The sequence below is a fragment of the Protopterus annectens genome, chromosome 11.part0 (genome assembly GCF_019279795.1).
Source record: "Protopterus annectens isolate FY-2018-M chromosome 11.part0, PAN1.0, whole genome shotgun sequence".
Taxonomy (NCBI): Eukaryota; Metazoa; Chordata; order Ceratodontiformes; family Protopteridae; genus Protopterus; species Protopterus annectens.
In genome coordinates, this window is record NC_056745.1 from 74,870,346 (window position 1) to 74,888,032 (window position 17,687).

Below are 17,687 nucleotides of genomic sequence, written 5' to 3' on the forward strand. Positions count from 1 at the left end.
CATCAGCAAAATTATCACCCTGGCAAGTCTTGAACCCAGGACCCTGCCAACTATGACATACTGCATTAGCCCACTTGGCCACTGAGCTTTGAAGACTAACAGGTGTTTCCATAAATGTATCCTCTTTATCAGTGATGCACAGCAGAAAACTATTCAGCCACTGCCAAGTTTCAAACACATGACTCTGTCAACTATAGCACAGTGCATTAGCCCACTAGGCCACACATCTAGCCCACTAGGCCACACAGCTTTGAAGACTGGTAGGTGTTCCATGAACTTATCCTGATTATCAGTGATGCACAGCAGAAATATATACAGCCCTATCAACTTCAGCACAGTGCATTAGCCCACTAGGCCACTCAGCTCTGAGGAGTAACAGCTGTTTCCATAAATATATCCTTATTACCAGTGACACACTGCTTGTACATATAATGAGAAAAAAATTATAACGTACTTGGGACTGTGATACAGGCACCAAACCAGTACACAGACAAATATTGATGGATGTACGTGAGACTTAGGATATCAGGTAGAGATGATAACTGCATACTGTTGCGAAATGTCCACAGTTGTGACACCTGCATTTGGCACACTTGTCACAGAACCTATGCTGTGTGCTGATGTACTGGCAAATCAGTACACATTGAGATTATGAAATCATGACAGACAGTTCAGTGTCACATGTCATACACATCTGATCACACATGTTCATGCCAATCCTGTGTAACAGACCATATGCAAGCACATATGTCTTGCAAATACACCTGCTATAGTCTTGACTCTGTAGCTCAATCTGTTACATTCCTAGCATGCTTAACATTTTTCCACCTACAGTCCTGGCTTCCATTCCAGTGTGTCACATGTCAAGTACATGGTTGTTGGAAGAATTAAATGACTGAGCCGTGCAATTTTAAGCAGAACTTTTTTCTCTTACTGCAGTCACTGCCACCCATATTAGCACCTCAAAGCCCTGTAGGTTGAAACACACTTCACAAATAAGTATAGGTGTCCTAAATGTCACCTACCACTCTCTGGATGGCACTATTAAATAACATATGTATCTGAGGCACATGCCTCACCTGGAATGTTATGGGTACCCCACCCTGGCTATGCTGTGACAACAGAGCTGACACTGCTCCCTCACTGACATATACAGCTTGCTGTCCCACATTGTGTTTACAATCCACAGTATGGCTCCTGAGCAGAAGACAGCAGCTGCAGCCTGCAGCATATCCATCAGTACGTTCAGCTACTTGCTACAGACCTACCATACCTCCCAAACATCTAGAACAAGGAATCCACACAACACCCATACATAAAGGGGTGGGGAGGGAATGGTCAAGTGACAGGGTCATGTGTCAAAGTCTTCACCTACAAACATGCACAGCTGATAGACCAGCAGCATGCATATTCTGATGCAAATGGCGTATGACATTCACATTTCTCTGTCTTCTTATTGACCTCAACCCACATTGTTAAACAGTAAACTGCCACATAATCAGAAAGTCTGTTCACAATGGCCAAACATAGCATGCAAAATTGCGGACATACCACATAAATGCCAATAGTGGACAGTATTTCTACCTACTCTCTGTGATGCTGTAGTCCCCACACCTTGATAATGTCCTTCTCACAGGCCAGGAAAAGGGTCAGAGCCTACATGAAGGCCTCAAATACAGCACTGTGTTGCCAAGACTTTGGCTAATGAAAATGCAACCCAGCTGTTCTGAATGCAATTAGCAGGTCTGAGCCACAGATTGGTGCACAGGCAATCAGCTGTTCATGAGCATTACCTACAAAAGACAAGCTGCTGCCTATGGTACACAGGTCTGTGACTTTCTCTATGGTGACAGACTGCACTATCATAGCATTCTACCACAGGATTTCTGCACATAAAGACATAAAGGAGTACAACACTATACCAGGTATGTAATAGTATTCCCCATGTAATCGGACACAGTTGGGGGAATGCAGGCATGGGAAATAGGGATTACAACTATAGAGGTCTGTGGTAAATATTTTGGAATTACACGTCACTGTTAGTCAACTATCCAGCAGCTCCAGGTTTCCCTTTTGGCTCTGTCTGCTGTGACACAGATCACAGCTCTGGCCCCCTGAGTCCCCCCAGCAATGGTCAGCTCATGTATGAATGCAACTGGATTGTGTATTAGACAATAGTGACAGTCAGTAGTGGTGGATACAGCTGCCATATCACATGATGTACTGTCAGTCTGCTCCTCTCACTCTGTAAATGTCAAACAGACATAGTTCAAACATTGTCCAGGTGTCCCTGACTGTTCCTGATGTACTCTGGCTAGGTCACTGTGTACTCAACACATGTATATCATCACCTGAGAGCTATGGCTAGCATACCTGTTGACCATCAGACACATGTACACATTCTGCAAACATCTGTGTACTGTGAATGGTGGACACCCACAAGGAGGATACCCTACAACACGTTTGCAGTGCTGTCTGTAACTGTGTCACACAGATTTTGTTGGACTGTCCCCATACACCTGTGGCACCACTCACCTATTTGTGGATGTATGACATGGTGCTGGTATGTTGCCCATACACCACAGTAGATGGCAGTGATGGGAGTGGTCACACAACACAATCTGTCACAGCACACAAGGCCATAATTGGTATACCTAGGATCATACAAGGTTACTAGACTATTGGCTCTGAGGCCCTTACAAGCCTAGCTATGAGTTTATCCCTAACAGAATCATCAATCAGCACCTGTTGCCCCTGTCATTGAGGGACACAGGTGGGACCCCTGGGACAGATTTGTGGTATCCCATCCACTCATCACGGTTACACTTGATGAGGGTCTGCATGGTACTCTGCTTGACATGTATGGAAAGCACATTCCTGAGACAGGGCAGCCTGTGGGAGAAAAACCTGTTTCTCTGACAGGTTTTGCTGATGTGGCATATCAGATTCAAGCCTGTTGTGTTGGTAATGCACAAGGAATTAGACTCACATATATGGGGCAGCTGTTGAAGGGCAGGGTCTAATATTGCCTTGTAAGTGTGCCACAGCCCACCTCTGGCCAACCTGTCCAATACCAAGTAGGGCACTACTGATTAGAGGCTGTCTGAATGAGACAGGTATTGGAGGCCATGGATTATCCTTGTGGGTATTACCATGGCTTTCCAGTTGGTGCAGATGTCTGGATAGGTACATATCAGACAGGCTATTGCACTGAATTATTGTTCTACTGACTGAGGACTATACAGAGGTAATGTCCATCTTTTTTCTGGATGCACTCCCTTTACCTATGAGTTGAACCACTTACAAGGCCTTTCTGCCACTGCCACTACATGATGGTTGAATGCAACATTGTTATCAAACTGAGTACCCGGGTCTGTCAACACAGGTTGTGTGTTTATGGGGTTGCCAATGATGTGGCAAACAGTGGGGCCATGTCCTTGCTGTATGGTATGATGGTACTGTTTTCTGCATTTAGCTTGAGGCCTGACCTTGGCATCAGTCTGTACCCAATGCAAGATCCTGCTGCAGTGTTAACATCATTTGGTGGGTCAATGACAGCACACAACTTACAGTTGCCACAGCCTTAGTCAGTACCTACAAATGTGGCTGGTGACGGTTAGCATTCATGCCTTGATACATATGGTTTATTTAGGGGCAGCGTCTACTCACAGGTCGTTGACATGTATACATATTGCACACATACAGGCAATACAGAATAGGGATGCCACCTTAACAAATGCCCAGTGTGGGACACTTCATATATTATCATGAGAGTTGGCAGGACAAACCATACCCATGGCAATTGCAAAGAACAGGACTTCTCTTGGTCTGCCAATATGACATCATATTTTTGTAGCATTTCCCTAGATTATGCTATGTCTGAGAAGATGAAGGTGTTTCTGTAGTAAAATGACTGCTCTATGCAACTATTACACACATGTAGGAAATGCTTGTTGTTCTACACTCTTGGAACCTATGTATTGTTTTAGTTGTTTTCACAGGACACACCTGGCCAAACATGGACTGCCACCTGCATGGTGAGACAGGTGTTGGCCTTAACACATTCACACTGCTGGAAGGTAATACAGACACAGACACACACACACACACACACACACACACACACACACACACACACACACACACACACACACACACACACACACACAAACTGCCCTTGTTGAGAGTGGAACTCCTACCTGTCCAATTGTACATACTATAGCTCTACATACATATCGCATGCGCCATGGAGCTTATATGTTTTTTTCAGTGTTGGGCAGTACTATTCAGGTGGAGGACATCTGCAGGTGCTGTACAGTTTACCACTGGGGGGGTTTAATAGGTTTGCACAGGCACTTAAAATGGTATAACCACTGCACACAAACACAGAGAAGACAGCCACACTACTGCAAGGGAATATGCATACACACATGCACATGCACTCACAGAGTTGCCAGTTTTGATATTAGAACCCCTACCTATCTCATTGTATATACTACAGTGCTACGTACTTATCACATGCACCACAGAGTTTATGTGCCTGTCAAGTCTCTAACTGTGCATCTAAGGTAGATGACACCAGCAGGCCCTGTAAAGTAATCCAATAGGTGTGTGGGGGGGGGGGTTAACAGGGTGGAACAGGCCTTAAAATGTACTGGCATTGCACACACATAGGCAAGACATTCACACAGCTGCAGGGTGATATACTTACACACACGCTCTAAGTTGCCATTGTTGGGATTACAACCACTACCTATCTAGCTGTATTCACTACAATGTGTACATAGTTATTACATGTGCTATAGAGCTTATGCATTTGGATAGTGTCTGCCACTGCTTTTGGGCTAGATGACATCAGTAGCTGCTGACAGGGAGACCACTGTTGTGGAGGACAGTAGTAACAGGGCCATAAAATGAGTGACCATTGTATAGACATAGGTCTGTTGGGCATGTGTATTTTGCCATATGTGGAATATACACACCAACACACACAAGGTGGCTGATGTGAGATTAGAACCCCTGCTTACCTACAATTATACACTAGAGCTCACTGTACTATCTGCATTCACCACTGGTTACAATTGGTGCACAAGTGGCTGCAGTACTACATCACACTATGTCCTTCTGGGTCTGGGTCTCTCTCTCTCCTCTCTCTCTCTCTCCCTCTGTCTGCCTCTCTGTATATGATATATATATATATATATATATATATATATATATATATATATATATATGTGTGTGTGTGTGTGTGTGTGTGTGTGTGTGTATGTGTGTGTGTGTGTGTATATATGTGTATATATATATATATATATATATATATATATATATATATATATATATGTGTGTGTGTGTGTGTGTGTGTGTGTGTTACCTATATATATGTGTCTATATTAAACTCAACAGATCCAGATATATCTTTTATGAGCCACATACAGATAGATGAGGGTAATCATGTCTGATGGGGATAGGGAGAGAGAGTTAAGATATACATAGCTATCTGTATGCACACAGATATATGGGCATTGCATTTCTATTGTCAGATATGGGTTCAGACATGGGCTGAAATTAGCTAAATATAGGAGCGTGCCCAGTATGACCATCATTAATTACAATGGGACTCCAGGCCAGACCTACCTGTACTTCAGTCCATGATTTTTTGTGCTATAGCCAATTGTCTGCTGAACTTGATGAAACAGTCCAGCACCTCCCTGATATAATGCCTGAGGGATATCCTGGCTGTGTGCTGTGTGTAATATCTGACCCATGTCTAGGGTGCATACAGAGTGTATTGGACTGAACACAGTTTTGCATAATATGTCTAGTACATTTTACATAGCAATGAGATTTCTTGGTACGTTAGTGGCAGATCATTATAGACTGATGTGAGGAACCGCTGACAGACATTTGGGTTACCAACTCCATGCATTGCAGGGAACCCATGCTACTACATGAACTGTTCTATTCTGCACTTTCTACATTGGTCTGGCCAGTAGTTCCCCCTTCCCCTTATATGTGGGCCTTTGTCCTGCCTTGCACTACTTACTGGCTTTGTCCACAGTTGCTGCTCTATGTAGTTGTAGGTATGCTGTGACTGGGTTAAGAGATGTAATACCACACACAGGGTTACGGACTTCATACCTATGACTGTACCTGTTTTGCAGGTAGTCCAGCATTGTGCCCCATACATCTGCTCTGGTCCTCAGACAGTTTGTGTTGTACTGTTATTATAAGGCTATATATTGCCCATACCTCTCAAACTCTTACAGCCATTAGTCTGGACAAGGCCATATATAACAGTGGGACACAGGGCCAAACATGGGGACAAGATTTTAATATTGTTCTTACAATCTTAGACAGCTGGTAGAATGATTTTGTATTAGCATGCATTTTCCAATGGGTATAAAGTCTGCACCTCAACTGTCTGTCACTAGTTTCTCACAGCAACCTTTACTGATTTGCCAATAGTTTGCCGGAAAACTACAATGTTATGACAAACAGAACAGATATATGAGCCATAAATGTGGATATTCTGCTAAGCTCTATACATTTGTGAAGTATGGATGCTGCCCACTGACTTGTTGCAAGTACTGACATAGTTATGTGACAGCCTTTATATCCTGGTGCTGACTTGTTCCAACCTGCTGTTCTACTAGCCACCATCTAAGTTACTCAGAGCTGCGTACAGTCCATATCTGTGGCCTCCTATCCCTCCATTGTCTCTGTCTTTGTCCAGCTTTCTTGCAGTAACAAATACTGGCAAATGCACAACCTGTAGAACTCCTACCATAGGTGTAGTCACACGCAAAATAGTAGGTGCAGCCAGTCCCGAACCATGTACCCCATCAACCATGGTAATGTACTTACCCACTAAGCCATGACAGCTACCAGACAGGGCAGTATACGTCCTGACACTATCAATCACAGACAAGCATAGCACTTTGACCCCTGCATCTTGGGGAAATGGTACATGTCACCAGGTTGATTGGGACAGCCCAGGGATTGTGTGGTCTGCTATTACCTTGCAAACATACTGTGACTGCCATCCCCCAGTAGATGGCCATATGGGATATCCCCCCTGGCAAATATCTGGTACAGTTGTATGGGGACATGGGTGTGTTGGTGGTAGGGGACTCTACCATTGACAGTCAGACATCTGTCCTGTGACCCCAAGGTATGTCATTCCCTCGCATAGTGCAGTTGGTTTCGCTGGCTTGGCACGTACTGCATATTATGGGTCAGCCAGTATTCGATAGAGAATGTCTGTTGTCCCACACAGCTGTCAGTTGTATGCAGCTCTCCTGGTAGCCCACTCTATTCCTTTGCATACATGCTGCAGGTCCATACATATGCTACCACAGTCTACTACCCCATTCATTTGTTGTAAAGAGGAGTGACTTACCTTGTGCCTGCGGCAGTTGAGATAGTGCTTCAGGGCTGTCTCTGTCTCACGCATGCAGTACACAGCCAATACATGGTAAGATACAGGTTATGTGGTGTGACTGGCATCCTTTTTTCTATGTATGTGAATCAGAGTGAGGTGTCAGTCCCTAGGACCCTAGGTTGTCAGTGCATGTGCTATGTTGCCTCTTTGCCAAGAACAGGACATACTGGGCATGTCTACATCTGCCTACAGGGATAGGCTCAAGGGGGTCCTACTTCAAGTCCCCCTGTGGCTGTGGAGACCATGGCACTGGTGGGGGGTTGTGTGTCCCTTCCTTGTGATGTTCCTGCCGCAGCTGTTTCCAGCAGATCATATTGTGTAGCATGGCACATACTGTGAACATGTGTGCACATGTGGCTGGAGAGTACTGCAGGGTTTCACCAGATATATTGAGGCAGTGGAACCATGAGTTGAGCAACCCAAACACATGCTCTATGATGTTTCTAGTTTGTGTGTGTGCCTCATTATGGCATTCTTCAGTAGGTGTATGTGTTTTGATGGGTGTCATCATCCATGATTCCAGTGTGTAGCTAGCATCCCCCAGTAGATGGCCATATGGGATATCCCCCCTGGCAAATATCTGGTACAGCTGTGAGGCATGCCAGATGTGGGAGTCGTGATAGCTGCCAGGGCTGCCAGCACACACATTCAAGATAATGCCCTGGGCATTGCACAAGACCTGGCAGTTGATGGAGTGATACCCCTTGCAGTTGACGTAGACCCTAACATCTTCACTGAGTGGTGCTTTGATGTGCACATGAGTGCAGTTTATGGCACCCAGTACCTCAGGGTAGTGTGCTACATGGTGGAAGAGATGCATATTGCTGACCGTCTCCTCAGGGATGCGGGGTAAATAAATGTTTTCACTGGCATGTGCTTGCTTGGTATCCAGGAACTGGTGGAGTATCCTGAGTGCAGATGCCTGTGAGATCCCCATTATGTCCCCAGTTGTTTTTTGTAGCTAATATTCTAAGGGCTGCACATACCTTTGTTTCCACTGGGATGGGTTCCCGCTGTTGGCTCTGGGTCTGAGAGGAGGTCGGCAGAACTTGGTGAGTTCTTGTAGTATGTCCCTGTCCAGCCTGTAGTGCTCTACAATCTCCAGCTCATGTAGCCCCTGGAAGGTTAGCCTGAGCCTGAACACTCTTCTCTTCCTCAATCTAGGCCTATTGTCAGCATCATCATCTTCACTGACCTCAGTCTCAAGCACATCAGAGCAGCATCAGCCTCTACTATTTTGTCAGTTGAAATTCCCAAGTGTGTACTCCAATGGTGCAGAGTATGTGGTAAAATCAGATGGTAGTGTGTATACATACTTTATAGTGGTGTGCTGCAGTTGCAGCCTGTGTTATTGGCTCATTAAGCTGCATTCCACCTGATAGGTATATCATTGGGGGTTTGAATGGGCCAGGTTTGTTGAACAGGGCTTATCAGTAATTTCTACCTGATTGGCTTTCCCAGGCTTTTTTTTATTTATTTATTTTTTCTAATTCTTTCATTGCTAAGCAGTGCGGTGCGGTGTGCCACACAAACCCACGGCACTAGTGTAAACAGTGCTTAGCAGTTTTGACACTCCCCCAACCACGGGCACATTCAGATTTTCTTAAACCAGCTAAAACATGTGCCGCAGGGCTAAACACAGCTCAGCAGCATCTGACACACACCTCTGTGCAAACAGGCACTGCTGAACTCCAATCTGCTTTAACATAGTGTGACACCACCCTCTTGATGTTAGCTACCTATTTTACTACTACCCACATGGTTCTAGCCCTACCATGGGTTGTATCTGCAGACACTATAGCCCTTTTTGCTATTCAGTAACCACAGCTCATTTACATACAGCTAATTGAGTATACCCTGGATACCTCACTATTCCAGGGCCTGCCTCCATAGCAACCACTGATACCTGCCATTGTAATACTCTGCATGCTGGGCACTATGCAATATATTTGCAAATGTCTACTTTTCACTTTTTTTCACTTTTTATTTTTTTTTCCCCATAACAGCATGTTTGTGCATCACTGCCCATTGTGCAAACGTAATATATGTATTAAAAAAATATTTTTTAAAGATTTTCATTACTTTCTGAACTCACTGGCCATAGTGTTGGCCAGGCCATTTGTGTGCCTACGGTACCATATCTACCCTTCTTTTAGGTTTTTACAGCCCCTGTTTAAAATTTACAGTCTGGTACACGATTTCTATCTGCCTACATTTCTAACACCAAAATGGCATCTACTTTTCTGCTTTTTGTATCACAAATCAACTTCATTTGCATAGTTTTCACCAGCTTATGCGGTGGTTTGCATTCTGCGGACACTTCTGTGTCCGCATGCTCATGCACGCCCCTCAGCCCTGTTTCCTGGATTGCTCGGTGACCATGTTCCATGTTAAGATCATAACACTATGCCTACACAGAAAATCACTCCATGTGGGCTTTATTGAATTCCACCCCAGGATGATACCAACATATCTAACTTGCTTAAAAATTTGTAAGTCCTTTTTTATTAAAGAATTTCTTTCTTTTATAGAAAGTAACAACACAGGAGAAATTTCAGAAATCTATCTATGGGATGCACTAAAAGTATATATTTTTGATAGAGTCACCAATTGGCTATCAATAAAGAAAAAAACAACGGGACAAAGAAACTTGACAAATTAAAACTGGAAAAATCAGACATGTAACAATAATAGCATAGACGAGATTAATAATAATCTACATAATAAGTATTTGGAAATTTTAAATCATAAAACTAAGACTGATCTAGAAAAGTTTAAGATACTCAATTTCTCTATTAACACAAAATCTATGCATAAGTTAGTTAACAGAACAAAACTACTTAGAAAGTCTAACCATATAAAGGAGATTTATTCATATAAGAGAAATGGAAAAGTGACAGAAATAGAAGATATTTTAAAAGAATTTAGAAATTATTACAATAAAATCAAATAATATAATGTAATAGACTCAAAAGGGATAATCAAAATGTATATATATATATATATATATATATATATATATATATATATCTGATGACCAAGAGAAATTAATTGATAAACCTGTCTCAATGTCTGAAAATCAAACTCAAATTAACAAATTAATACCTAACAAAGCACCAGATAATGATGGAATTATACCAGAGCTTTACAAGCTACTACCCAAAGAAGCCTTAAACACATACACAAAGTTTTTTCTGCAGTTAAAGACTAAACGTTACTCCCTCCTGGAAATATACTTTTATCTTCCAAATTTTAAAAACTAACAAAGATCCAACTGAATCCTCTTTGGACAGACCGATTTCTCTTTTAAATGTAGACTATAAATTGTTCATGGTAATTCATGCTAATAGATCAAAATATATTCCACCTTCCGTGATTAATGAGGATCAAACTGGTTTTATTATAAATAGAAATACTAATGACAATATCAAAAGAATAATCACAGTAATTGACTATGTAAACAAAACAAAAGAGAATCTAACATTAATGAGTCTAGACATTAATAGTGGTTTTGACTCTGTGAATTGGAAATATATTTTGTTAGCCTTAGAGGAATGTAATTTTCAAGTAATTTTATACATCTTGTAAATCTTCTTTATGGCAATTGTTTTGCATGTATTAAAATAGGTACTTTTACTTCTGATTCAATACAAATTTTGAAGGGAAATAAACAAGGATCTCCTCTTTCACCCCTGCTTTTCACTCTAATTATGGAACCTTCTGCTAATTTTACTACATCAAATTTAGACATAAAGGCATTAGATCCCCATTATGTCCCCAGTAAATGCTAATTTGGTTTCCAAAATCCAATTATTTGCTGATGACATTCTTCTGACATTGAGTTGCAGAGATAGTTCCCTTACTTCTGTTTTTATGACAGTGGATGTGTTCCAAAAAAATCGGTTTCTCCTTTAATGACAACAAAACAAAAATACTACACATAAATACCAATGCTGATAGATTACTGATAGATAAATTATAGATTTACTAAATACATTGTCAAAGAGAGAAAATGAACTGTTTAGGGATATTTACAACAGATAACATTAATAATATAATAAATTACAATTATGATAGCATAATCAGTATAACAAATTTAATAAATAAATGGAACAAATTTTATTCACAATGGAAGAGAGACTATCTATAATCAAAATGAGCATTTTATTAACAATCCTATATGTTAGTCAATCATTATCTTTACCGCCATCTAAAACATATATTAAAGAATTTAATACATTGATTTTAAAAATTCTTCGGTTCCCCAACAAACCAAGAATTACCTTAAATCATCATATAAGTGACAGCAGAAGGGATGGGACTACCAGATCTAGAATTATTTTCTTTATCATCAATTAAAAACAATATGTCTTTGGATAAATAACATTTACACAGCCAGGTAGAAAGAGTTTCTTGGATGCCTTTGCATAAATTTTAAACATAACATAAATTCTAATCATAATCTTATACTGTACAATAATTTACATTGGTTGCTAAAAGATTGCTATTCAGAAAGGAGTCACCAGACAGCTGACTTTATTTAATTTCTACTATATTAAAAACCTTTGGAAACTTAATTTATAGAAATCCAACATATAATTCATGGATTTTTCTCCTTTTCCCTGTAGCATACACTCAAAATAATATTTTTACTTCAAAGTTAGACACAATTATTACAAATAAAAAATCCATTATATTGGTTTCAATTAATGAATGATAAAAAACTGCATTCTGTTGATAATATCATAAGTAAATATGATTTAAGCAAAGGTATGCAGTTGAATGTACAATCTTGCAGACAATAATTAAGTTAATGCAGCCAGGGGTAAGAGAGCTTATCCAAAAATGAACTGAATTTTTAATATTATTAACACAAAAACACTGAGAGAGGGTCTCTTATCCAAATTATATAGAATGGTGAAGAAAAAAACAAAATGTTGCAATGACAATTATTAGAACTATTTTACTCACATTAATAACAGACCTCCAGATGAAGAGGAGAAAAATAATTTTTAATATCTCCTAAACAGACTTCTTCTCTTATATGGAAACTTTTTACTTGGAAATTCTTGCATAGATCTTTCTTCATATCTCATAAAATTGAATTCATGTTTAAAAATAAGCAGGTTTGTTGGAGATGTAAACAGGAGCTTAAAGCAGATTGGCAACACATGTTCTTTGATTGTGTTGTAGTTATACCATATGGGAATAACATTAATCTTTTTGTAGGCTTTATTTGGGGACAATTTTGTTTTATCTAAGTCATTAATTATTTTTAATACCCCTACTGCTGTTTGTGCTAAAATAATGAAATACCCTCTTTTTGGTTCATTTTAACAATTGCAAGTAAAGTTAAGACCACAAATAGGAAGAATAAAGCTACACCCTCTTAAAAAGAATTCACAAATATTACAACCAAAGTATATCATCTGGAAATCATCGTCATTAAATCAAGATCTACTAGAATTACCTCCTACTATAATAATTGGACAAATTTCAAAGGAACTACTTGATAAACAAAAATAGCTATACTCATATCAATGTAATGTATAGGATTTTGTGAGATTCTTTATTGTTAGTAGACACTCTTGTAAATAGTTGTTCTTGTTCATATTGTTCTTTTTTGTCTCACAAATTTCTAAATACAATTATTGTCATGATCAATTTATTTAGTTAAAATCTAATATCAAATGTAATCAACAAATATAAAATAAATAAAATAAATAAATAAATAATGCAAACTTTTTCAAAAACAAGCCCAGCTCTCTGGAGCTAACTGCCAGCTGAATCAGGGCATCATGGCATCCAAATACTTTTACCTGGTTTAAGAAATCTGAGCACCTCTTCAAAAAAAGCTGCTTGTAAATGCTTTACAGATAGTAGATAAGCTCTTTAAAAGGCATAAATGAATTCCTCTTACAGTATTTCAGATGTTTTCCTTTGACATTTCAATCTTCTTACCCCTTTGTTCTCATTTCAGCCTCTAGACTTGTTTCTGTAAATCTCTATTTTTTACTCACTTCCATATGATTTTTTTTCAAGGAAATTCAGTTTTAAATCTTTAAAAAGCAATTTCATGTAATCAAACTGTATTGCAACCCATGTAAACTGATAAAACCTAATATAAAATTGCTACTTTATTAAAAATACATAAGAACTGTATATTCTACTTCATAACTGTATAATAACTGTATATGATTTTTTATTAATTAATTATTTTTTTTTTTGCTTTCAGTTATTTTTTTAATGAGCTTAATTATGGGGCAAGTGAAAAGCTGCATCCATCTCTCTCCAGGTTTTATACCTCCATGCAGACATAGATGAGTGCTAACTGACCAATTCCACTGTTCAGCACAAACAATGTCAGCAATGAAAAGTCTTCTAGGAGCACTTACAACCTACCTGTAACATGCATCATGGTCAACAGCGTTTCATCTATCTAGGCTTAATGCGTGACTTTTTTTTTCATTTCTTAAGTTATTTTCAGCCCAGGTTACCATTGTATGTGTTGATCCCAAACTCTGACTATCTAGATTATCTAATCTCCCATATAAGATGGGGCAAAGGTGTGTTGAAACCAGTATAAACAAATCATCTTCTCATCCGTCAAACTCTTCCATATGATATTTACTCACAGTAAACAAACAAAAAAAAACATCAGTAAGACTAAGATAGGTTGCCTGAATTATTCCTTGGTAGTTCCTCCTCCTTTCTTTGTAGAATGCTTACATAGCTTTCCGGACCCACAGGTACCAGTCATCACAGAGAGTTAGTATTGGTTCTTTTCTATCTACATCATGTCCTGCCCTGAAAAAAACGTTTCTAGTGTTCAAACACTGTTGATGTGTCTTGCAGTTTATTTCTGTTTCTCAGTGAACTTGTCTCCTTGAGATGCCTGCATTGCAGTCCCATAAGTGCTCTATATTAAACTTCTCTAGTTAACCTGGTACAAGGAGTGCTCTATATTAAACTTCTCTAGTTAACCTGGTACCAGGAGTGCTCTATATTAAACTTCTCTAGTTAACCTGGTACCAGGAGTGCTCTATATTAAACTTCTCTAGTTAACCTGGTACCATGAGTGCTCTATATTACACTTCTGTAGTTAACCTGGTACCATGAGTGCTCTATATTAAACTTCTGTAGTTAACCTGGTACCATGAGTGCTCTATATTAAACTTCTGTAGTTAACCTGGTACCATGAGTGCTCTATATTAAACTTCTGTAGTTAACCTGGTACCATGAGTGCTCTATATTAAACTTCTCTAGTTAACCTGGTACCAGGAGTGCTCTATATTAAACTTCTCTAGTTAACCTGGTACCATGAGTGCTCTATATTAAAGTTCTCTAGTTAACCTGGTACCATGAATGCTCTATATTAAACTTCTCTAGTTAACCTGGTACCATGAATGCTCTATATTAAACTTCTCTAGTTAACCTGGTACCATGAATGCTCTATATTAAACTTCTTTAGTTAACCTGGTACCATGAGTGCTCTATATTAAACTTCTCTAGTTAACCTGGTACCATGAGTGCTCTATATTAAACATTTAACCTGGTACAATGAGTGCTCTATATTAAACTTCTCTAGTTAACCTGGTACCATGAGTGCTCTGTATTAAACTTCTCTAGTTATCCTGGTACCATGAATGCTCTATATTAAACTTCTCTAGTTAACCTGGTACCAGGAGTGCTCTATATTAAACTTCTCTAGTTAACCTGGTACCATGAATGCTCTATATTAAACTTCTCTAGTTAACCTGGTACCATGAATGCTCTATATTAAACTTCTCTAGTTAACCTGGTACCATGAATGCTCTATATTAAACTTCTCTAGTTAACCTGGTACCATGAGTGCTCTATATTAAACTTCTCTAGTTAACCTGGTACCATGAGTGCTCTATATTAAACTTCTCTAGTTAACCTGGTACCATGAGTGCTCTATATTAAACTTCTCTAGTTAACCTGGTACCAGGAGTGCTCTATATTAAACTTCTGTAGTTATTCTGGTACCAGGAGTGCTCTATATTAAACTTCTCTAGTTAACCTGGTACCATGAATGCTCTATATTAAACTTCTCTAGTTAACCTGGTTTATTTTCATCTCCATTGTTGTTTCCCATTTGTTGCACCCTCATCCGTCTGCTTTCTTTTACTGTGTAACTGAAAGGTGTCACATTTCCTGTTGTCACTATGTGAGCAGTTCTTTTCTTTGTGCTTTGATGGTCCTTACTGTCACTATAACTATCCAATATACCTCCAGCAGAGCTGTTTGTAATGATAGTGTTGAGCCATACTGTAACTCCAGAATCATAGCTACAAATTGATACACTGTATTCATTAAGGATTGTAATTATGTTTTCATTTCATTTCATTGTTCCCTCAGCATTACCTGACTGCACTTGGAGGTCTGGTTGCCATTCCATTGATCCTATTTAAGGAACTCTGTCTGCAGCACGACTCAATGACTCAAAGCCTTCTTATAAGTAACTTCTTCTTTGTGGCAGGACTCTGCACACTGCTTCAGGTCCTTTTTGGTGTCAGGTTAGTCATTGTGCATTTTTTTTTCTTGGCAGACTATAACTTTCATACATTACTTGTTTGTAACAGGCTACCTATCTTAATTGTTGCTATAAACTGTAAATACAAGATAGAAACACAGCATTCAGAAAGTATAAAGGATCAAATATATATGAAAGAAAACTATGCCAGATAAACAAAAGAAATCAAAGAACACAGTAAGAAAGACAAAGGCTCAAGTGTTAGAAAAGATATCTTGATTAATTAAAATGAAGAACAACTACATTCTATCAAAAACTGGCAGAAATGTTGACACTTGGAAAGTTAAAAGGTAAATGGGCAAGGAAGAACAGTGTGAAAAGTAAAGAACAAATACTTCTGTTTGGTGTTTACAAAAGAAAAAAAGTATTGTAGGTGCTATGTTAGGTCAGCTGAATCATTCAGTATGGAATGAAAGCGTGATATTGTACTATGGAAATATTTTAACTGTTATTATACTTTACAACATGCCAAGCAAGCAAACAAAATCTCTTATATCCCACCTGCCAGTTCAGTAAATGGACTAAAACAACAATCACCGTGCCTCCCAAGCAGTTAAAAAAAACACGTCTATATGATCTTATCAAAGTTTCAGAATATCAAATCTGATATGGTTGACACCATATCATCGAATTCTGAAACATCGAAAGATAAAAAAAAATGCCTAAAACACAAAAATAAAAACTTACCTTTGCAAACAGGGGGACAAGCCCCCCCACTTAAATATACCAACTCAGAGACCACACTACATTGAACTAAACGGAAATCTCCCCTTATGGAGATTTCCATGTAAATGTTCAATGTTTTTTGCTTTCGTTAATCTGGTGCCGACAATATCAGCTTTGATATTGTTGGCCTTCGACAATGTGAAGTAGACCCAAAAAAACTATATATTGCCACAAAAGTTTCACACAATTATCAAACAAATACTGACTTATTCTACTATTTCCCTTCGAATAAATAAAAGTAAGAAAAATATAATCATAGAATTTTATTTAAAAATTCACCCATCCTGTACATTAAAAAAGACTTCTTTCTTTTTCATTCTGATACCATAGTTACAGTGGCAAAAATTGCAGGCAAATTATTCAGTCCCATTGCATATCCACATTCAGTTGTGTGTGCGTGTGTGTGTGTGTGTGTGTGTGTGTGTGTGTGTGTGTGTGTGTGTGTGTGTGTGTGTGTGTGTGTGTGTGTGTGTGTGTGTGTGTGTGTGTGTGTGTGTGTGTGTGTGTGTGTGTGTGTGTGTGTGTGTGTGTGTGTGTGTGTGTGTGTGTGTCTGTATGTGTTCATAGGTTCATAGGTAAGTACTAGGCTATCGGCCCAAGGGCCTAAGTTAGCCTAGTCAACAAGGCTCCCTGGCTTATGCCACCCAAGAAACTTATTTTCCTATGCCCCTGTTGAGCCGAGCCACAGAAGTGATCCCCGGGGTGTATTTCCCATTTCCCATACACTCATCAAGATTTTTCTTGAAGAGTGCTAATGAGGAACTTTGCTTGACATAGATGGGTAGCTTGTTCCAGAGTATGGGAAGTCTCTGGGACAGGAATCTATCCCTCCAGCATGTCCTGTTTATTGTGGTGACATGGTTTAGGTCCCTAGAGCATGTAGCTCGGAGGGATTGGGATTTCTTTAGGTGTAGCATGTCCAACAGCTCTGGGTTTGACATAGCTTTATATGTTAGGCAGAGA

At 39.3% G+C, this 17,687-nt stretch overlaps 1 protein-coding gene across 1 annotated transcript in view; it reads left to right on the top strand.

The window, feature by feature from the left end:
• The window catches only part of LOC122815177 (solute carrier family 23 member 1-like), a 489,586-nt gene that overhangs the window by 217,749 nt on the left and 254,150 nt on the right, over positions 1 to 17,687 (top strand). The window contains exon 3 of the mRNA XM_044087457.1: positions 15,824 to 15,981. Coding sequence (XP_043943392.1) covers positions 15,824 to 15,981 — 158 coding nt within the window. The remainder of the gene's footprint in view (positions 1 to 15,823; positions 15,982 to 17,687) is intronic.